The sequence below is a fragment of the Equus asinus genome, chromosome 2 (genome assembly GCF_041296235.1).
Source record: "Equus asinus isolate D_3611 breed Donkey chromosome 2, EquAss-T2T_v2, whole genome shotgun sequence".
In the NCBI taxonomy this organism is placed as follows: Eukaryota; Metazoa; Chordata; class Mammalia; order Perissodactyla; family Equidae; genus Equus; species Equus asinus.
Window position 1 is genome coordinate 58,913,545 of NC_091791.1, and position 21,351 is coordinate 58,934,895.

The 21,351-nt window shown below is 54.2% G+C and overlaps 2 protein-coding genes across 11 annotated transcripts in view; one reads left to right on the forward strand and one right to left on the reverse strand.

The window, feature by feature from the left end:
* The window catches only part of MACROH2A2 (macroH2A.2 histone), a 50,619-nt gene extending 47,149 nt beyond the window's left edge, over window positions 1-3,470 (forward strand). The window contains exons 8-9 of the mRNA XM_014862834.3: window positions 417-591; window positions 2,680-3,470. Coding sequence (XP_014718320.1) covers window positions 417-591; window positions 2,680-2,845 — 341 coding nt within the window. The 3' untranslated portion in view covers window positions 2,846-3,470. The remainder of the gene's footprint in view (window positions 1-416; window positions 592-2,679) is intronic.
* Window positions 2,983-18,759, reverse strand: AIFM2 (AIF family member 2). 10 transcript variants are annotated; one of them, XM_070489353.1, is made up of 10 exons: window positions 18,647-18,759; window positions 12,589-12,782; window positions 12,101-12,216; window positions 10,592-10,711; window positions 9,744-9,836; window positions 7,992-8,100; window positions 6,851-7,003; window positions 5,509-5,709; window positions 5,044-5,214; window positions 2,983-3,120 (listed from the first exon to the last, which is right to left on the reverse strand). In XM_070489353.1, exons 2-9 carry the CDS (start codon window positions 12,764-12,766, stop codon window positions 5,063-5,065), a joined length of 1,122 nt encoding a protein of 373 aa, XP_070345454.1. In that variant the 5' UTR covers window positions 12,767-12,782; window positions 18,647-18,759; the 3' UTR covers window positions 2,983-3,120; window positions 5,044-5,062. The 10 variants fall into 10 exon arrangements, with proteins under 10 accessions (XP_070345454.1, XP_070345458.1, XP_070345437.1 ...); XM_070489357.1 differs by having other exon boundaries at window positions 12,589-12,779; window positions 18,647-18,757; XM_070489336.1 differs by having other exon boundaries at window positions 5,509-5,712; window positions 12,589-12,800; window positions 18,647-18,755.
* Between the last annotated feature and the right edge of the window lie 2,592 nt (window positions 18,760-21,351).

The window sequence follows — 21,351 nt, forward strand, 5'->3', positions numbered from 1 at the left end:
GGTAGCATTCACAGGTTCCAGGGGTTAGGGCGTGGACATTTTGGGGAGGCTGTTCCTCAGCCCGCCACAGCCACCAGAGATGTTTCTGATGTGTACCTCTGGTTAGGAGCCATCGTCAGGAGGCAGCCTGACCTAGTGACTAGCTGGCAGACCGTGTGAAAGTCACATGTTGCCACATCAGCACTGAACACGTTTATCTGAAGCTTGTGCCAACTGTCCAAAGCAACTGCGACACAGCTCCTGCTTTCTGGTAAACGTGCAGTCCCTGCTGGAAGCATGGAACATTGTCCAGCCAACTCCTCCACTGCTTCCTAGTCCCCCCGCATCTAAGAGGTACACATGACGTCCCATCTAACCCCCTGGCTTAAGGTGAAGGCATAGGAAATTACCTGGAGCATTTCTCTCTCATGTCCCAGCTGCCGTCAGCCAATCCAGCGGACTTGCAGCCAAATTTGTCATCCACTGTCACATCCCTCAGTGGGGATCCGACAAATGTGAAGAACAGCTTGAAGAGACCATCAAAAACTGCCTATCAGCAGCAGAGGACAAGAAGCTAAAGTCTGTGGCGTTCCCACCCTTCCCCAGCGGCAGGTAAGTGCCCTCCTCCAGGCGGGCAGGGGGCTCTGAGTCTGGGCCTCTCCCTGGGCACCAGCTGCCCTCCCCTTATTCACACCTAGTCTGCCCATTCTAGAAGACATAACCAAGGACTGCCAGTGCAGCCAAGCTTGCTGACCAGGTGACAGGGCAAGAAACCCAGTTTCCATCCTTCAGAACACAGGGAGAGGGCAGCTTTGGAAAGCACGGAGGGCAGGTTGTTTTCTGAGAGTCTGCCGTGTTCAAAGCCCACGCTCCCACCTGCTGTCCCTGTCTAGGACACATGATCAGAGAACACCAGGCTCAAAAGCCTGCTGCTCAAAGTGGTCCACGGCCAGTAGCAGCAACCCCACCCCAGACCTATGGTCTCAGCATCCCCAGGGGATTCCTGTGCTGCTCCAGGGGGCAGGAGAGCCAGGAGGCTGAGGCTGTGACAAATACACGCCGAGCAGTGGAAGGTTCTCACCGAGGGTTTGCTTTGGGAGGTTAGGATAAATGATTTTTTGTCACAAACCCCCACTGGGTGCAAGAGCAGCATTTCAGGGAAATAATGAGGCTCTCTGTCCTCACATGCAGCATATCCTCTCCCTGCACACTCACAGCCAAAGCGAGTCACTGCTTTAATTTTGAACGCCTTCTCCCTTGAGAGATGCCCCTCTAACACAAACATGGTTTACACTCTAAAGAGTCTGTTTGGAGCCATGGAAAGGCTAAGAGGGAAATAATGAGTCTAGCCTCCTGCTGTAATCCTACCTCAACCTAAGCAATTGGTGCTGGGTCTCCACAGCCCGGGCCCAGGGCACTTCAGGCTGGATTCTTTACATAGCTGGGACCACGTGCACGATGTTCTGGATTGCGACACGACATACAAGTGAGAAGAATTCATATTAGGCAGGGCCCATCCTGAACCCACCCAAGGGGACTTGGCAGCTGACCCCAAATGACCATAATGGCTGCATCCCCAGAGCGTGGTGCCATGATCCAGCCTGGCAGACAGCTCTATGATGGCTTCCTCCTGCTTGGGGCCCTTCCCAGAGTCACTGCTGCTGAAATTAACATTGGCACGTCCATATGCATTAGTGAGAGGAACATTAAGTGCATGAAAAAGGAATTATGAAGATGCACTTTTGAACATACAATTTTGCCCTTTAATACAAGTCTATTTGGGAGCTGGCCCTGTGGCATAGTAGTTAAGTTCTCTGTGCTCCACTTCAGCGGCCCAGGTTCACGGGTTCAGATCCTGGGTGCTGACCTACACCACTCATCAGCCATGCTGTGGCGGCAACCTACATATAAAGTGGAGGAAGATGGCACAGATGTTAGCTCAGGGCGAATCTGCCTCAGCGAAAAAGAAATAAACTGTTTAGCAGATAAACCAGTTTTAAATATGCTTTTTTTGGTGAGGAAGATTGGCCCTGAGCTAACATCTGTTGCCAATCTTCCTCTTTTTTTCTTTTCTCCCCAAAGCCCCAGTCCATGGTTATATATCCCAGCTATAGGTCATTCTAGTTCTTCTATGTGGGATGCCACCACAGAATGACTTGATGAGTGGTGTGTAGGTCCACACCCAGGACCTGAACCAGTGAACCCCAGGCCACTGAAGCAGAAGGCGTGAACTTAATCACTCAGCCCAGGGCTGGCACGTGGATAAACCAGTTTTGAGGGAGGTAATAAAACCCATATTTGCTTTTTTGAAGACCAGGTATTTCAAATGCTGAATTGGTAGTGTTTTTAAAGCAGAGCTCGACTTGAGTCAGGTGACATAGATTCAAGCACAGGACACCGCTCACCAGCCAGTCCTATGAACTTGGCTAAAACCATTGCACCTCTCTGCATCAGTGTAGCACCTGTAAAGTGGGGCCAGCGTCCCCTGCCTGTGCCCCGCCCAGGCTGTCCCTCTGACTAGGGTCAAAGGAGACCATGCGTGGACCAGCCTGCACGCAGGGAGACCCCGTGTAATAGGAACGAGGGCCCGGTGCCAGGGTAAGAAGGAACCACACCACCCCCAACCAAAACTGAGGGTAAAGTTACTCCATGGGTCCCAGGGAACAAAGTGACATTGGCTCTTCTTTTCCTTTGGCCCAGAAACTGCTTCCCCAAACAGACGGCCGCCCAGGTGACCCTCAAAGCCATCTCTGCCCACTTTGATGACTCCAGTGCGTCCTCGCTGAAGAACGTCTACTTCCTGCTCTTCGACAGCGAGAGCATCGGCATCTACGTGCAGGAGATGGCCAAGCTCGACACCAAGTAGCCGCCCCGTGCCCGCGGCCGCACTTGCCAGCAGGAATGGGAGGAGGAGCGAAGTCACAGGAGCAGGGCTTTATTTTTTAAAAGGAGAAAGGAAGGGTGACGGCAGGGGAGCAGAGGGTGGCTGAAAGGGAAGCGGGTAGCAGAGGCTTCGGAGCAAGTCCTGCCCATGGAAGGAGCCTCTGCAGTTTATATTCTCCTTAAAAAGAGCCTCAGTCTGTAATAACCAGGTCTCCACGAGGGGTTCTTTCCATGTGTTTTCTTCCTGTTGTTTTAGAACTTTTTAAAAAAAACAGACTTCGTTTTAGATTTATAGCATTGACTTTTACACACACACAGAGAAAGAAAACCCTTTCAAAACTCTTAAAATCTTCTGTTTCTCCTTTTTGCAAGGAAAGAGGGCGTAAAAGTAACTTGGGCTTTGCTGGCTGTCTGTGTTCGTGATAAGAGAAGAAAACAAGGCAGGTATCCCACGGTGCTTGTCTTTCCTGTTTTAGTGCCCCCTCCCCCCCATCTGTAACTACTCCTACAAAAGTTTTGCTTCAGGCTTTTTTTTGTTTTTTGGGTTTTTTTAAAGAAAAAGAAAATGAAAGGAAAAAAAAATAAAAGATCCAGTGTCTTTCTTACAACATATTGTTTTATTGCAACATTTTCCTCAGTTTGGAAAACTGTGTCCCCATGGGTAGATACTTCTAGAGTGCTATAAATAGAACAAGGCCTGTCGCTAATGGGCTGAGACTGCCACCATGCTAGGCCCGCGGTCAGACAGCATCAGAATGGCCTGTGTTTCTCAGGCGGCAGGTCCTGCTTCCAGAAGGGGAGCCTGGTTGGCCTTGGTCCACAGGAACAAAGCCCTGGTGAAGCCTCCAGTGGGGCAGCCATCCTCTGGCAGAGAGGATGTCTCCCTGAGGCCTGGGCAACAAAATGGAACAGACATGGGCCACAGCCAAGAGGGGATGGACTGAGAATCCTAGTGAGGCTGGTGCCCCAGGACTCTGGCCAAGAACCCAGCGGCCACCATCAAAAGGGGGTGGGGTGGGGCAGGGTGGGCAGGTCTGGGCCTGAATTTATTCACATGAACTCATCAACCACTTCTGCTACAGAGATCTAACCCACGTGGTCCAAAATAGGCTCCTCCTGACTGGAGGTTCTCTCGCAAGTAGGAGTCACTTACATAGCTTAACATGGCTGGTGGCAGGCTTTATTGCCACATGGCTGGGCTTCCAGATAGGTGGCATTGGGGTTTGCCAGGAAACCGCAAGCACAAAACCACAAAGGTTCCCACAAGGTCCCCTGCCCCCAGCATCAGCTTGAGTTTTGTCACTTACAAATGTGCCATGACAGCAGCCTGGAAGCAAGCAGGGGTTCACTCGCTGGACCTCCCTCTACCCCCCGAATGCCAGCCAGATGGCACCCCACGCGAGGGCCACATCAGCTCAGCGGCCTTTCCTTGAACACCTCCAGCAGCTGGCAGGCCAGGCGTTGGTCTTAACCCCCATTTATCTTTGTAAAAATTCACTCTCTGGTAGGATGAACTAACCAGGAGGGAAACTTTATCTGACTCTTTCTTCTTATATGTAAACCTATGGTATATAATCAGGATCTAAAAAGGAAATACAGAAGTTTCATGAAGATTAAAGACTGTAGGGGCTAACAGTTTAAAATTAGGCTCCTGTTAACCACCTAGGCATTGCAGGATGTGTGGGCTTCCCCAGCCCCACTACGATGGGAGAGGCTGGGGTGCAGGCCGTCTCCACCCCAGCTCCCCTCCCCTAGCTGGTCTCACTTTGCAGCTCTCCTTCCTGCCCTCAGAGACCAGATGCCAGCCACCAGGAGACCCAGCTCTCTCTCCAACCCTGAGAGCTCTGAATGCCACACCCCAGGTGGATGAGCACGTGCGCACACACACGTGCACATCCAAGAGGCTCCTGGGGCAGAGATGGCTGGCTTTGCCTCCCTAGGACCAAGTGAACCACTCAGCCAGCACAAGTGCAAGTAGACCTGCCAAACCCAGAAAGAATCCTCTAGGCGGGGTCTTTCTCAAATGCGTCTCTCTCCTAGTTTTTGGTTTTCTGTAAGTTGTGTTTCTGGTCAGTACATCAGTGGCGTTTTACTCCAGAAAAAGCGCTTTTGCCCTCTGGCACTTGTCAGGCAGGTCCCGTTCATCAAGAATTCGATCACCCGGCAGCAGCAGTACCTCACCTCCCGCCTGGCCTCGCCATCAGGGTGGACACTGCCGCATGGTTTTCCAGCTTGTGGAGACCAACAGGTCCCGGCTCTTCGCCAGCCGAACCATGAGCCGCCCCACGTAGAAACCACTGATCTGGCCCACGCCGTCATTTCTCCCCAGGGCCAGGAGGAACGTCAGCGAGCCTGTGGAGCAGAGACACATGCACAAATGGGAACCCTGCCCAGCATTCAGGGGCCTGCAGCTCCCAGAGCGCAAACCCTTCCTGGAGGCTTCAGTCTCAGGGCAAGGAAACGCCTAAGACTTTTAGGGAGGTGGGTGAGTCCCTGATTTATCTTTAAAGAGCTCTAGGGGACATTTCTGTAATAACCAGCTTTGAGAGTTTGTTCTAGGAGTCAGTCATCCTGAAGTCCAAAAAGGCTTCACCATGTCTGACCCCAACTCTCCTACAACTGTGACGCACGTGGGCCTTCCCTTACCCGGCACGTAGGCCTTGAGGGGCCTCTGCTGCATGGAGTTGATGATGTTGGCCACAGCGACGTTGGCATGGAGGCTGGCGTGATAGGCCATCTTGGGCTCCTTCACATCGGCGCAGTCGCCGATGGCATAGATGTGGCTGTAGCCCTCCACCTGGAGATACTTGTTCACTCTCAGAGCACCAGTGCTGGCCAGGTGACTATCTGCTGGGCAAAACCAACCCCAAAACCAGGATCCTGAGCTGCGTGTTCAATGGCGACCAGAACGCGGCACCGATGAGCTCTGGTGTGGTCAGGCTGCCCTCCAGGGTGCATCCTCAGGAGGCAGGCCTCCCACCTAACTGGTTTCTGCCTGAAGTCTCCACCTCAGAACTCTTCCTGCAAAGGTAAGGTCGCTACTCCAGGGTGGAGGCTGGTCAGAAGGACAGCGAGTACCATTTTATACAATGCATATAAGTCTTTATAATTTACCATGATTAACAATGATTAACTTACAATGATTAAGTTACAACTTAAGCCAAGGCTTAAATTTCTTTTTGAACATGGGTCATATTTTTAAGATAAATGCAGGGCTTTAATAAATGATAAACTGCTTTTCTTTTTAAGAGACTTAAAAGAATTTATCTTTGAAACTACAACATTAGGACAATTAAGTGTTAAATTCTCTGCCCTCTATCCATTATAAGCTCTCAATCCCATGCCCACACAGGGACTGAAGTGCCTTCCTTCTTCTGGGACTGGCTAATTCCTGCAGGACACAAAGCAGGAGCTCCTTATCCAGGAATGACGGAGACCTGGGGACACAGCAACCTTGGAGCCTGAGAAGCAGCCACTGAGTGTCCAGCTCAAAGATGGTGGCCATCATCCACCTCCCCCACCTCCAGTTAGCTAGACGGTTCAACGCTGAGCTTTAGAACACAGGCCACATTACTGGCCATACTCCCAAATGGCCAAAAGTTTGGGTCAGAGTGTGGGGAGAGCAGTGAACCCGTGAATAGAGAAAGACCTGACCTGGAATTACCCCGCATCCCTGTAGGAAGGAAAGTGACAGAAAACAGAAATTTTTGGTCCTATCTCTCACCACTAGGGGGCGGGCCCTGATTTTTGGAAATCACTTGGGCCACCTTGGGCTAAGTCATCGTCACAGCTGAGGAAAGCACAGCAAGAGTGGACCTGAACCTGAACTTAAAGTTGGATGTCACCATTCAGAAGAAACCAAACGAGCTGTTGGGATGGAGGGGGAAGGCAGGGAGGTGCCAATTCCTGGGAGACAGGCCTGGGCCTTCTCAGGCGGCTAGAGAGAGGGGGCAGCCTGGGAGCAGCCCTGGCTCAGCCTCCTGCTTACCAAACGCACTGCGGTAGGCAAAGCTGTTGATCTTGATACCGTTGCAGACGATCACCAGGTTGGTGGCCACCTCTGTGCCTTTGTCCGTCTGCACTTTGATGCACTCTCGATACTCATTGAAAGGCAGCTCCTCCAGGTTGCTTACCCGCTCACCTGTCAAGGGAGGTCCATGACCAGCAGGCTGGCAGAGGGTTGGGCATGTCATTAAGGCTGGGGCCCAAACCAAGGCTGACCTGGGAAAGGCTGGAGACCATGGAGGCCGGGGAAGCCTGGTCTGCTGTGGCCCAACAAGGCAATCACGCCACTCTCGCCTTCCCTCCCCGCTCCCAGGCCACTCTCCTGCCCCGAGAAGCACAATCGGGACATCTGGCCCCTAGGGATCCAATGGGAGGAGAGTTCCAAGAAGCCATTTGGGGAAGTGAGGCTGAGTTTCCCAAGAAATTCTGGGAAAAGCTATTTGAGGAGAACCTCCACCACACCCCCCTATCAGCTTCACCATCCTAACCAGGCAGGAGGAGCCCTCCGGGCACAGCCCCGACAAAGGCAAGAGCAAGAATTGTAAGCAGCAGCCCGCTAGCCGCACCGCCTGAGAGTAAAGTTAGTCAGGGCAGTGAACAGCCAGTTACGAGGGGACCAGGAGCCGGGGCCATCACAGAGCAGACACCTCCCACCCGCGGAAAGCAAGGAGCTCATGCCCCTGGGGTCAGAGCCCCACACTCTAACCTGCTGGGTGGACTTCTTCCCTCCTGCTCTGGATGCAAACCACACTCCTCACTACCCTCAAAATACAACCTATTCTCTCCACCACAGAGACATAATTCAAGTCAAAGCCTTGAGAGGCTTTTTTTAAAAATCATTCAACAAATAGGTACCACTCATACTGTGGCCAAAGCAATAGCCAGGACAGCACTGCCCCCATGGCATGGAAATCCCACAAGTACCAGGGCTTCTGCCCCACCTGAGGAGACACAACCTCCAGTTGGACAGCAAGGCTCTAACGGGCTTTGACGTTCACATCCAGGACATAGGGACCGCTTGGGATGAGCACAGTCACCCATAAGCTGAAGGCAGTGACCAAGCCGTAGAACCAAACCTCACTAGGCCAGCAGAGGGGCAGGACAGGAGCAGAACTTGCACGTACTCAGCAGCAGCTGCACGCCTTTCCGGAGCAGGATCTCCTTCACTTCCTGCCGGACACAGGGCAGGAGCTCCTTGTCAGCAAGGGCCATTTGGGAGTGAATGAGAGTGACCTGGGGACAAATGACCACATGGCCTCAGAAGGAGCCACCAAGTCTCCTGCTCACACAAAGAGGCTTAAAAACACATCAGTCCCTCTCCCCCACTTCCTCCCCTGCCTCCAGTTTACAGGTGAGGAAACTGAGGCCCCAGAGAAGTAATGCGCCCAACATCAGAAGAGTTAACAGCGAGCTGGGCTGGAGCCCACCCCGCCTAGTCTAGGATTCTTTCAGCTCTGGCCTACCCCAGGAGCCAAACGACCACAGCCGCACAGTGCTCCACAAGCCACACCTCACCTCGGTCCACATGGAAAATTGTTTTCAAGCATCCCTGGGCACTTATAGTTATGCAGTCTATATATAGGCTGTTGACATTCTAACTAGAAATCGGGCTGACACTTACAGTAAGGCTGGTTCTAAAACTGATGTTTCCAGGCATGTCTGCTTGCTGTCTGGGTCAGCACAGGGAAGTGGGAGGCAGCCTGGAATGATGTTCAAAGCTGAGGCTTTGAAATGACTGCCTGCTGAAATCCCATCTCAGATACTCACTCGGACACTTCCCAGAGACTCAGCAGCACAGGGATCAAGGTCCCACTCACAGGAATTTTGTAATGACGAAATGGGAAAATGTGCTTAAGGCACATAACTCAGCACAGACTGAGTCCTTAATAAAGTGTAGCTGCTATTACTCTTATTTGTCTACTGATTATAAACATATGGAAATTATAGTGAGTTACTCACTACTTCAGACTGCTCTTTACCCCATAAATCAAAATTAAACTTCTATATCAACCACTCATAATAATTTCCAACAATGTGTCAGAGAACAACCATATAATTAAATTAGCCCATATCGATCTTACTTTTCAAAACCAGCCTGCCTTTCCCCAGGGAAAAAAAACCATCCACAGGTTCTGTGTGGTGCTCAGAAGTTGATCTGGCATAAGCTGCAAGCAAGCTCTGGCGTCGAGGACCCACAATTACCGATCGTCACTCAGCCCCTCGCCAAACCTGCCAGCCTGTCGGGATTTCTTCCTCTCCAGGGCTCCAGGCAGGAACTCCATCCCTCCATCATCAGAAGGGAGCAGGGCCACCCACCCATGGGCAGGAGGCAGCGCTGACCAGTCCCTCCCCAGCATGGGCAGTCGAGGGGCTGCACTGCAGGCTCCCCACACTGTCACAGGGCATGGACCACCCGGGCTGTCCAGGGTGAGGGCTACCATCTCTTAAACACCAAAAAAGCTGCTGCTTGTCCCAGACAAAAAACCAAGTGAGGGTGTCTTTGACCCAGCTAGTCATCAGCAAAAAGAGGTCACCAAAGTCTCCATTTATATCCCAAAGGCTGGAACACTGCAGGGGACACCGGAGTTAACCCTTTATTAGGTTTCTCCCCGGGCTTGAGCCTTCTGGTTGGACCAGAGGGCAGGGCGCCTCACTGAATGAGGACACACCCTCGCTCTCCAGGAAAATTTCACAGCAGAACAGGCCTTTAGGGGACTCCCAAGTGCAGACCAGAGGAGACAGGAGACGGGAAACACACAACCCCACTCCATGCTAAGGGAGCTCGGCCTCCCCACCAAGAGAAATGCCTGACAGTCAAGAGACAACACAGAAAGACGCTGACCACTGAGAGTTCAAAGCCAAGGCTGCTTGCCCACCTCTTTCTCGGGGTAATCTGTTTTAATCTCTGCTGCCATCTCCACTCCCGCAGAGCCTCCTCCCACCACCACGATGGACTGTGCACGCTGGACCTAGAGAAGAAAAATGGGAAACCCACCCTGAGACCCGCCCCGCCTGGGGGTGCAGCCGAGGGGGTGGGTTCCTCAGCTAAAGAGGAGCAGAGAACCCTTTCCAAACGTGGGGTCAAATGCGCTCCCTCAGGGCCAGGCCCTTGCTGGGCGTCTCCCACGTCACCTCCAGGACTCTCACAACAGCCCCAGGCAGGTTTCCCCACCTGCCCACCTTCCAGACCTCGGCCCAGGGCTGTGCGAGTTCAAACCAGGTTCCCAACCTCCACACACGGCTGTGCAAGAAGCCTCGGGCTCCTCGGCAGCTTCGCAGGGAGGGAATGACCTGCCTCCGGCACGCAGCACCCCCGGCACCTGCTGTGGGCCTCCACGCCTTGGCTGCTCAGGGCCAACAGCAGGCCTGACCCACCACCTCTCAGGATCCCTGCAACAACTGACTGAGGTCGTGGATCCAAGCCTGCTCCACAAAACACAAAGCCCTGTGCCAACGGGAGCCCCAGGAGAGACGAGTCGGGTCACACAGTCGCTACACAGGCACGTCTGGGGTGCTCATGTCCAGACCTCAACAATAGGTCCAAAGGTCTCCCCTCAGGATCTCGTTCTAGATTTCTCCACCTTTATGGCTGCCACTGCAGCCTCCCGAACACCTCCCAGGGGTCTCCCTGCTGCAGCCCCAGGTGTCACCACAGCTGTTCCACTCTCCCAGGGGGCCCGCCCGGTCTGCCCTCACTGCCCCACCTGGTCAGCGCACAGCTCACCTGCGTCACCATGTCCTCGTAGAGCTGGATGGCAACCTGCTGGCTGGAAACCTGGTTAAACTTGCCAGGGAAGGGCCCGGTGCTACCCGTGGCCAGGATAAGATGTGAGAAGGGCAGGGCCTGTGAGGGGCAGAGAAAAGAAAGGTGAGGGCAGGCCTGGTGTCTGCGTCCAACCTCAGGCCCACAAGGCAGGGGTACCAGGTGGGAGAGGCCCCTCTGGGCACACCGAGCAGCCCTCCTTTGAGGGGAGAAAACCATCACACTGGTTAGGCCAAAGCATGGCCCAAGAACCTGGGAAATGCCTAAGGAAGCAGACTCTACCTCCTGCCAGAGCCACCCAACTCAGAACAGGTGGGCGAATGAGCTCCCCATAGTCGAGGACAGCAAACGGGACAGCAAACTGCTTGTGCAGAGGAAGCAGGATTCTAGCTTCCAATGTGCAGCTAGTTTAGAACTGCCTAGGCATTTCAGAAGAAACTTCCCCCTGCCCCACAAAATATGGACAGATGAAAGGAAGGGAGGGAAATTCTGTTTGGAGCCTAAATATATACAAAGTTGACTAAACCAGAGCTGCTCTGCTGGGACGGGACCTGAGGGTGACCTGAGGGTGTGTACCCTACTCAGCCCTCTCTCCCCACCGGAGACCTGAGACGCCCTCATGGGCCCTTCCAGGACTCGGAACAGCATGGCCCAAAGCCACAACACAAAGAGACTCAGTAACCTTGCCAGGCAGGAGATTCTCGGGCCCTACAGTGCTTCAGGGAGGACCAGTTCACACTAAATCACATAAGCACTGAGGACAGGAACTGGGTCTCCTTTGTCCAATCCCCCCGAGCTCTGAACAGAGTAGAGTCCCAGCTGGAGATGACCCTCGATACAACAAGTGGACTGGTGGCAGCTCACCGACAGTGCTCAAGTCACTGAAGGCATGTGCTGGGCCCCACGCTCCACCCCGGGCTAAGGATGCACATACAAGGGAAGAAAATCTCTGCCCCCAATGACTTCCCAATCCAGGGGCTGTGGGATCATGTGTGTGCCACCCTTTAGACAGCGAGGAGGGTGCCCCTGGGCTGGCTGGGCCTGGAGCTGGTCCGGGACATTGGCCTTCAGAGTGTAGGCTCTGGGGTGAAACTGCCTGGGTTCAAATCATCACTGAGTCTCTGACCAGCTGGGGGATCCTGGGCAAGCCACTCGGTCTCTCAGTAAAGTGAGGCTACGCCACCTCCCTCGCAGAGTCACAGTGGGCATTACACGAGACTGCATAAGGCTTACGACTATGTCTGGATACAGGACGGGCTCCAGAAACGTCTACCACCACACTCCTGTGGTTGCTGTGCTCAGGCCTCTCTTATGAGGAATCTGCTCTCTGCTGAGCACCCAGGGTGGCTCAGGGGCCACAGACAACTCTCTCAGCCCTTGAGGAGCCCTGCCCAGGTCTCCTGCCAGCAGCCTCATCCTCCAGGGCCTCCTGAAGACAGCAGAGGGATGGGTCAGGACCACTGTGCTCACCTCCCCATCCTCGAGCAGCACCGTCTGATTCTTCAGGTCTATCTCAACCACCAGGCCCTGCCGGAAGCTTTCCCGGAAGGTCACTGAGTAGGAAATGAATGTCTTTTTGGCAAACCCTGGTGAATGGACACAAAGGAGGTCACAGTGTAAAACTGGGCTGCCCATGGGAGGCCAGAGCAATTCAGAACCTTTCCTAAGCTGCATTCCAACAGGGGCACCCTGGGCCAAACAGCTGGGCCAGTGGTCTATCTGGGGTACTCGCTACCCCCTCAAGTGCCAGTCAGGGCTCAGATCCTCGGGGAAGCTCAAGCTCTTACTTCTGGGGCCTTGACATGGAAGTTGCTAAAGGCCAGTGACCTTAAGATTCTCCAGGATTTGTCTAATAGTGGAATTTAGGCACCCTGCCGTAAGCAGAGAAAACCACCCCCAGACCCACAGCAGTGACAAGACCACTCTCACAAAGAAAGCCCCAGAAAAGAGTCCATTACCACTTTCCACGGAGGCCCGAAGAGCTGCCACATTGTGGTGGAAGGAGTCCTTCATGTCCACGAGCACAAAGGGGATGTTCAGCGCCTGCAGCTTGCTGGCGGCCACAATCCCACCGAAGCCCCCGCCCACGATCACCACATGCACAGCTCCCACATCCATCGACACCTGGGACCCCATCTCGAACAAGGCACTGCTGGGATAGGAAGAGAGACTACATGGGAGTCAGGGGGCTCGAGGGCTGGGAGGGCCAGGGTGGGCCCATAGCAAGAAAGGCCTCGAATGCCAAGACTTGATCTTTTAAAATTATGTAATCATCTATTAATGAAATTCCAATTTCGTAAAACTTGAATTAAATTCCAAAGGAACAGTGTATCCTATTTCCATCCCATCCCCCAACTACGCAGTTCCCTTCTCCAAGGCATCCACTGTTACCAAGTTCATACGAATCCTTCCAGAGAGATTCTGTGCACCCACAATCATGATGATTTTTTGCACACATCAAACAAACTGTTCTGCACTTTTTGTCACTCAATATATTTGTTCACTCAACAACATACATTAACTGAGCTCCTGCTCTTTGACGTGTTCTGTGCTGTGGATCCCGTGGTCAGAGACACACAGACAGCTATGGTCCCTGCCCTTGTAAAGGCAGGCTTGCAAACTCAAAGGGCCAGGTGGATGGTGTAGGTGCACCTGCTCAGGGAGCTGGGCAGGTGTACAATCACAAGAAAGGGTGGGCACACCTGTGGGGAAGTGGCGAGCAGAGGCTGCTCTAAAGGAACAACGCAAACCTCCTCGAGCACTGCACGGAGGACACGTGGTACCCAGCTCACGACCACCACGCGAGCCCTGGGTCTAAGCAGAATGATTAGCAGGTTACACAATGGGCAGGTCATTCCCCTGAGCATTCCTGGGACAGCAAAGGCACACCAGGACGGCTGGGCGACACTCCCCAGGAGACAGGGAGCAGGAAGAAATGTCTGCCAGGAGAAGAAACAGCGCTGGTTAAGGACCGCAAAGGAACGTCTGCTGGTAAGAAAGAGGACTGGGGAGAAGCGCTGATGCACAGGCTCCAGTGAGGAGGGCAGGGGGACAGTCCTGCTCGAGGCCCAGGACGGGGCAGCTGCCGTCCAGGAGAGAGTCTGCAGAGGGCGGAGGGCCAGGTCTGCAGGCCAGGGCAGCCCAGGGGCATGCTTGCATGTGGACTAGGGGAACCTGACCAGTTCCCAGCAAACTGAGAACAAACCTTGGTTGAGTCCCTGAGGAGCTAAACTTCGAGAACCCTTGGCCCAGAGCCAGACACTGGAGGACACCTGAGGCAGAGGACAGCATTCAGCTGGGTCACTAGACGCTGAACCGCTGAGCACGGAGGAAAAAGGAGAAGCGAGCAAAGTTTGCCTGGACTGCCCCCAACCGGCCTGGGAGGCTGTCCACCAGGCTCGCCCTCCCAAGGGCCTGGGTCACCACGGCATCCCAGAGGCTGCCCCCACGAAGGGCCAGGGGCTGGCCTGGGGCCTTGTCCCCAACCCAGCTTAACCCCAGCTCATGGCACAGGCCTCAGGGCTCTCCAGTGCAGCAGCCCAGCTGTCTGAGGAACAGCCTTGCCTGCAGCTGACATCCTGAGAGCAGGGGCGTTGCTGGGAGATGCTGGCTCAGGGGCGACAGGCAATCAAACCTCCTGGCCTGTGCCAGACTCTAAGGGGAGGCAGAAATAAACCAGCCACCAGGGAGACATGAAGGAAAGAAAGCAAGCTCACAGTGCACAGAACACAGTAAGAGGCCCAACTGCTGCCGTGGGCCATGGGGCGGGGCGCTTCATAGTAGGGGACAAGGAAGCAGGTGGGTGGCAAGGAAGGAGAAAGTGGACTCAGGTCAACCGTGAAGACAGACAGCAAGCTGCCAAAAGGCTTGATGGGAAAGCGTGTTCCAGCCCATCTGGGACCCTCTCAGGTGACACTGCAGCAGCTGGAAGGCCACCACTCTGTCCTACATCATCTGTATGCCTGGGGCACAACCCCATCACTCTCTGGGCCTCCACATTTAGCCCCCATAATGGGAGGGGACACCCTGAGATGTCCTTGCACAAGTAGGTTTCCAAGACTTGGTGGCCCCCAAGATGGTCCCCAGATCTTCCCACATATGCAGGTAGTTTACGGTTGGACCTCCAGGCACTGTCCTCAGTGGTATTCAAATGCCCACTGCCTAATTCTCCCCTGGCGTGGGGAGAGCCCGGGCAAGGGGAGGGAGATCTGGCACAGGAGATTGAAGGGATTTAACTTTGCTTCTCATTGGCTAAATGGTCCCCATTGCATTGAGGCTTGTGCATACTACCCATTTTACACAGGAGGACACTGACCCTTCAGCAGGACTAGGATCAGCACAAGTCCCCAGCAGGTAGTGCCACCTTCCCTGCTCCAGGCTCCCAGAAAAGTTGTCCAGAGATGGTCCCCTGAGTGTTCATCAGGCTGAATCTGCCAAGTGGGCCAGAAGGAGAATGTCTCCTGCGGACCAGGACCAAGAGGGTCCAGCGGCCCAGGCAGAGGCCAGGAGTGGACACCAGTTGCTGAGCAGGGCCTGGGAATGTGGCAGGAGATGAGGCAGGCTACAGACGGGGTGCATTTCACCTGCCCCCTTCAGCATGGCCCCCTCCATACCGACCTGCCCTTGGGGCCTGCAGCCAGCGAGGAGGTCAGGAAAACACCCAGAGTTCTGCTTCTAAGCTGGCTAGGCACAGGCCTGAAAGAGATTACATAGCTTGTTGGGGAGATAAGTCCACCAGGGGTCAGGTCACACTGGACAACCCCAGGAAGCTAAGGGAGGAGCCTTGAAAAACAGCTGGTGCCAGGGGCCTTCTTAGGCCAGGAAGTCCAGTGGCAGAATGAGAGTAGGTAGGAGGAGTTCAGGGAACAAGGTGGGGAGGCCAGGAGGGTGACAGGAGGCAGCACACACAGCGGGCCTGTCACACCAAGGCAGCGTTCGGGCCTACATGCTCGCCAGCTCTGACCACCAGGCCCGCCCTGAGCCCCTCACAGGGTCTCCCTCCTGGGGAAGAGAGAAAGCCCAGAGACCCCAGCACAGGCCTGATTAGCAGTGGGTTGGCCAAAGGAGTTGAACCCCTGCTCCCTCTGCACCCCAGAATCATCAACTGGCTTCCCCAAAGGGCAAATGCTGGCCTCACCCAACTACACACACCTCTCAATGAAGGCAAACTGCTTCTCCGGAGTTCCCAGTGGTGGGTCTGAGGCCTGAGGGTGGACCCAAGCCCATGCGGGGCTGCCACAGCAGGGCAAGGGGAGGGAAGGCACTTTCACACTCCAAGCCTCCTGAGCCCTCTCCGGGAATCTGTTCTTCTCTCTTCTCTCCTGACCTCTGACACTCCCACTTGGGGAATGGGGGCTGGCAGTGCTCAAGCAGATTCCACCCTCCTCCTCGCAGCCTCCCTTGCCCAACACTCTTGGACACGCCAATTCTCCTTTGGCTTTTCCCGTGCCAATTCTTGCCTGGCCCTCAAGGACAGCTGGACTCCCCTCTGCTCAGCCACAACCTGCTTTGCCAGACACCTAAACTGTGGGCTTCAGCCATGGACCTGCATTCCCAGCCACACATGCTATAGGTGCTCAGAAAGCATGTGTGCAATTGATGACGTGGAATTAGATGTTCTAATGTAGCAGTAGTGCTGGGAAACAGCCTCAATGGGAGAATCCATCAATCAGTGGAAAACTCCAGCAACGGGAGACTACAGGATACACTATTATACACCCAGACACCCATGCAGTGGAATATTCTGGAGCCATTTTGTTTTCAGAGTGGATGCTTTTTTGCATGAAAAGTTTGTTTATGATTTGTCCACACCTAAAGAATGTACAAGAGCAAAAGTGAACCATAATGTAAACTATGGTCTTTGGGTGATTATGCCAGTGTAGGTTCATCAACTAACAAATGGACCACTCTGATGAGTGATGTTGACAATGGGAGAGCCTATGCATGCATGGGGGCAGGGCAGATGGGACATCTCCATACCTTCCCCACAGTTTTGCTGTGACCCTAAAACTACTCTAAAAAACCAAAGTCTTAAAAAAAAAAAAAAAAAGTTTGTTCATGAAAAAGCCAAGTAATAGAACAGCACGTCGAGCCTAATCCCACCTACGGGCAGTCACACACATGTACCTAGCGACATATACACACAAGTCTGTAATGACTGCAACAGCTGGCATTCTCTGATCAAAGAAGGTCCGAGAGAACACATCCCAACTGCCCAGAAACTCTCAAGTAACTCTACCTTTGCCTCCCACCAACACACACACACACAATCTGGTTTACATAGAAACTTTCTCGGTAAATCCTGTTTTCTCTGCTAAGGGCACCCAGCCTGATCCCAGGCGGATTCTTCTCTAATAATACAGACCCAGGGCTTTTAGGAATCCAATGAAAAATGAGGAAGTCACATTTATGCCAAAACTGTAGAGAGGTCATGCCTTAGAAGATGGACAGCAGGAACCACACGGGCTCTGCTCAGAGCAAGGATGCCGCCCAGGATAGCTTCACAGAGGTTACAAATAAAACACGCAGCTTCCTGAGTTGTTACTGGTTACATCGAGGGTGCATCTCCACAGCCATGTTTCCAGGGTGGCCATCCTGGATGAGAGGGACGCTAGAGTGTGACTCCCAGCGCCATGAACATCCCCTCTCCACCTGGGGCACAGGGCTGGGTGGCCTCCCTCACTGGACACTGGGGACCAGGCTGACAGTGGGCATTCCATGGCCAGCCTCCCAGGGAACACAAACGAAATATAACTCAAAAAAGACCAATTTCTGAAAGGGACTCAAAATCTGAAGACAGGGGTGTCCTTTCCTCCCCCAGGAAAGGGTAGGTCTGGGAAGACAGGCTCCTTCCAGTGTCACAGACACTGCCATCCTGAAAACCTAGGCCACGAAACTTGTCCATTCCCCCCGGGGAGCCAGTCATTTTGTAGCTCCCTCAACATCCCCAGGGCCTGCTCACTGCCTGTGTCTGGACCCTGGCTTCCTCATTTCACTACCAGACAGTGACCAGGCTGGCCCTGGAGTACCCGGGCTCTGCCCCACTCCACCACTTAACCGCTGAGTCCTCAGCAAGGCAGGCCCTCAGTCTCCTCCCCGGGACCGGGGCTGTTCCAGGTGCAGGGTCACACACAGTGCTCCCTGGAGGGCTCCAGGGCTGGGGTGAGGGCAGGCCGGGTCTGAGAGCTTGGGGCGTGTGCACATGAACACACACGGACACACACACTAGAATCTGAGCAGGTTTCCCTATAATTTTACATATTTATATATTTTACATATATATGTAAACAAGGCGCAGAGCCGGGACACCTGGAAGCCCCTTCCCAAACTATGTGTGACCCTCCCGCCCGTGCTGTCCTCCCGAGGGATCAGCAGCTCCCACGCGCCTCCTCCGTCCCCGCCTCACTGTACATTCAGGGTCAGAGGGACTTTTGTTGGAGGGGAAAGGCCGGCTGTGTTTAGCGGGTGGGGTTGGAAAGTCAGCGCCCGGCGGACTTCGGGCGTCCCAGGCTCCCCCAGCCCCATCAGAGCTAGTTCAGCGACCGCCGGCCTTTGCTCCCGCGGAACCCCGGGCTTCGCGGAGGGGAGAAGCGGACTTCACGGTGCCCCCTGAGCCCATGGACACAGGTAACCCAGGCACTTCCCTCCTAGAGCCGGAGGCTTTCCCCTGCCTGTGACTCCAGCCCCACCCGGCGGCGACCCTCGGAGCACTCCCAGGATGGGGGGAGTGGAAGCCCGTCTTACCTGGGAGACCTAGCAAGGATTTCGGGGGGCGGACGGGGAGGGGGTGAGTTTGCCATGCCCTCGCCAGAACAAACCTCCCTGGTTTGTGTTTTGGGGGAACTAGGGTGGTGCAGGGCTAAGCCCCGTATCCTAGCCGACCACCCTCTCCCCTAAAGGCCAAAACTCCGGCGCACCGACCTCCCGACGCCGGCCCTTGCGTTTTCCGGGCCCCGACGCGCCCCCGCGGGCCCTGCGGGCGCGGGGAGCCCGAAAGCCCGCCCAGGCGCCCCTCACCTGCCGGCCGCCCCGCGCCGCGTCGCGCCGCTCCCGCGGGCCGCTCCCGTTACTCCGCTAGTGTTCCTCGGCCGGCGTGACTCAGCGCCCGCCCGGCCACGCCCCCGCCGGCCACGCCCCCCCGGGCACTGCCGCCGCCGGCCACGCCCCCGGGCCGCGGGCCCTCGGCCAGACGCTGGAGCAGACCTGGGAGCCCGGAAACGCCTTCTGGGACTGCTCAGAGTTCGCCCGACTTTCTGCCAGACTCCTTTAAAGACTCCGGGACCTCCGAGCGCGGGCTCCGGGCGCTGGCTCTGCGACTTCGGGCGGATACCAACTTCCTGGCTTCACGCATGTAAATAAGAACTCTGCCTAGCCGGCTGAGCACTCACTGTGTGCCTGGCGCCGTGCTAGGCGATGGGGGATAAAATGGAGAACAAAACAGGCATGGTTTCTGCTGCCGTTGCGGCAATAGCCTGGGAAGGACGTATATTAAACCAATAAAAACATGTATCACTAATTGCAGTAAGAAAGACTGGGGGCAAAGCAAGGGCGCCAAGGCCTCTCTCCAAGCGTGAGAAGGAGTGAGCCGTAGGTGGAGAGGAGGCAACTGTGCTCTGGGTGTGCAGTGACTCCCAGGCAGGCAAAGTGCTGCTGGCCCGAGCCTTGCAGAGGCAGCCAGAGGACAGAGTGGCCAGTGTGAGCAGGTGGTACAGGCCTCCAGGACCTGGTGAAGACTGTGCTATCCCAAGGCAGTGGATGCCACTGCAGGGGCTTAAGCAGAAGAGTGACAGGTCTGAGTTATGTTCTGTGGCGAAAGGACAGGGGAGTGGGAGGGCTGCCTGAAATTACAGAAACTAGTTAGGAGGGGAGTCTAGGAAGAAAAAAAGAGCTTGGACTAGGATCTGTACAGAAATGGACTGATGCAAGCTGCAACCTGGAGGTGGGATCAAGCTAATTTGGTGATAGATAAGCCATCTCCATCTATTTAATGCAAATATTAGCACTTATGTGAAGTGTTTTAACATGGTGCCTGGCACACAGCAGCAACAAATGTACAGCAGGCATTTATTATAGCTGTAAGGGCTATATAAAATACATGCCATATATTTTATATGGGCAAATTAGCTTGTCCAAGGCCACAAAGTACGTTGGCAGCTTCCTTGTTCCCAGCCCAATGCTCTTTTGAATACTGCCCTTCACCTTCCTAGTTTTCATGAACGTTTATACAAGAAGTGGGCACTTCTATACCTTTTCCAAAAGCTGTGGTCAAAGACCTGTCTCCAGTACCGCGTATAGGGAGCATTGTGATCAACTCCATCTAGGAGACTTTGGTACCCGGAATCATCTCAAGCTGGGAGGGAAGCTGGTGTCCTTTCATAAGCATTCTGCTCTCGTTATTAGCCCAGACAGCCCAGGCCACATCTTCCAGTGCTCTAGAATCCTTGTCTCTCTTCCTATGCCAGCTGTCACCCTGCCCCATGAATGTGGGCTGAAGAAGGGACTATAGTCAAAGGTGTGGGAATCTCTACCTCCTTCTCTTGGCTCCTGGGGCCAGAGAAGAGCAACGGTGCCAGAGTGTGGGTGCATAGAGCCCCTGGGCCTGCCCATCCTAATGCTGTCTCACAGGGAACCATCAGAGAACCATGGGCTGGATTTGATGCTCTAGGAGCAGCGAGCCGTGCAGTCCTCCTGGGCTTTGCACAGCTCCAAATAGCTTTATCTCCTTTCTTTCCTCCTGAAACCCTGAGAGGAAAGTAGGGCGGGGATTAAACTCTGACATGGAGGAGGGCACCAACCCCTTTGGACCAGCTCTTTGGGGCAGAGACCTTGCTTTGCTGGACTTTGGGTCCCCACTGTCTGGCACTGACCCCAGCATCTGGTTCCCTAGGAGTTCACGAATGTTTGCTTAAATGAATGAGTATTAAAAATTAAGATATAATTTGGGCCGGCCCCGTGGCTGAGTGGTTGAGTTCGCACGCTCTGCTTCGGCCACCCGGGGTTTCGCCGGTTCGGATCCTGGGCACAGACATGGCACTGCTCATTAGGCCATGCTGAGGTGGCATCCCACACAGCACAACCAGAGGCACTCACAGCTAGAATCTACGACTATGTACGGTGGCGGGGTGGTTGGGGGCGGGGCATGGCTTTGGGGAGAAGAAGAAGAAGAAAAAAAAGAAGATAGGCAAGAAATGTTAGCTCAGGTGCCAATCTTTAAAAAAAAAATAAGATATAATTCAAATCTCATAAAATTCAGTCTTTTATAGTATACAATTTTGTCATGGTAAAGTTGTGCAACCATCACCATTATCTAACTCCAGGACATTTTCATCACTTCAAAAAGAAACCCCATACCCTCTAGTAGTCGTACCCCATTCCTCCCTCCATCCAGCCCCTGGCAACCAGAAGGATCCATTTCTTTTTTTCTTTTTTTAAAGATTGGCGCCTGAGCTAACATCTGTTGTCAATCTTCTTCTTCTTCTTCTTCTTCTTCTTCTTCTTCTCCCCAAAGTCCCCCCAGCACACAGTTGTATATTCTGACTATCAGTGCCTCGGGTTGTGCTGTGTGGGACGCCGCCTCAGCGTGGCCTGATGAGTGGCGCCATATCCACACCCGGAATCTGAACCAGTGAAACCCTGGGCCGCAGAGGCGGAGCGCGCGAACTTAACCACTCAGTCCCGGGCCTGCCCCGAAAGATCCATTTCTGATGAAACAATCCTACTGG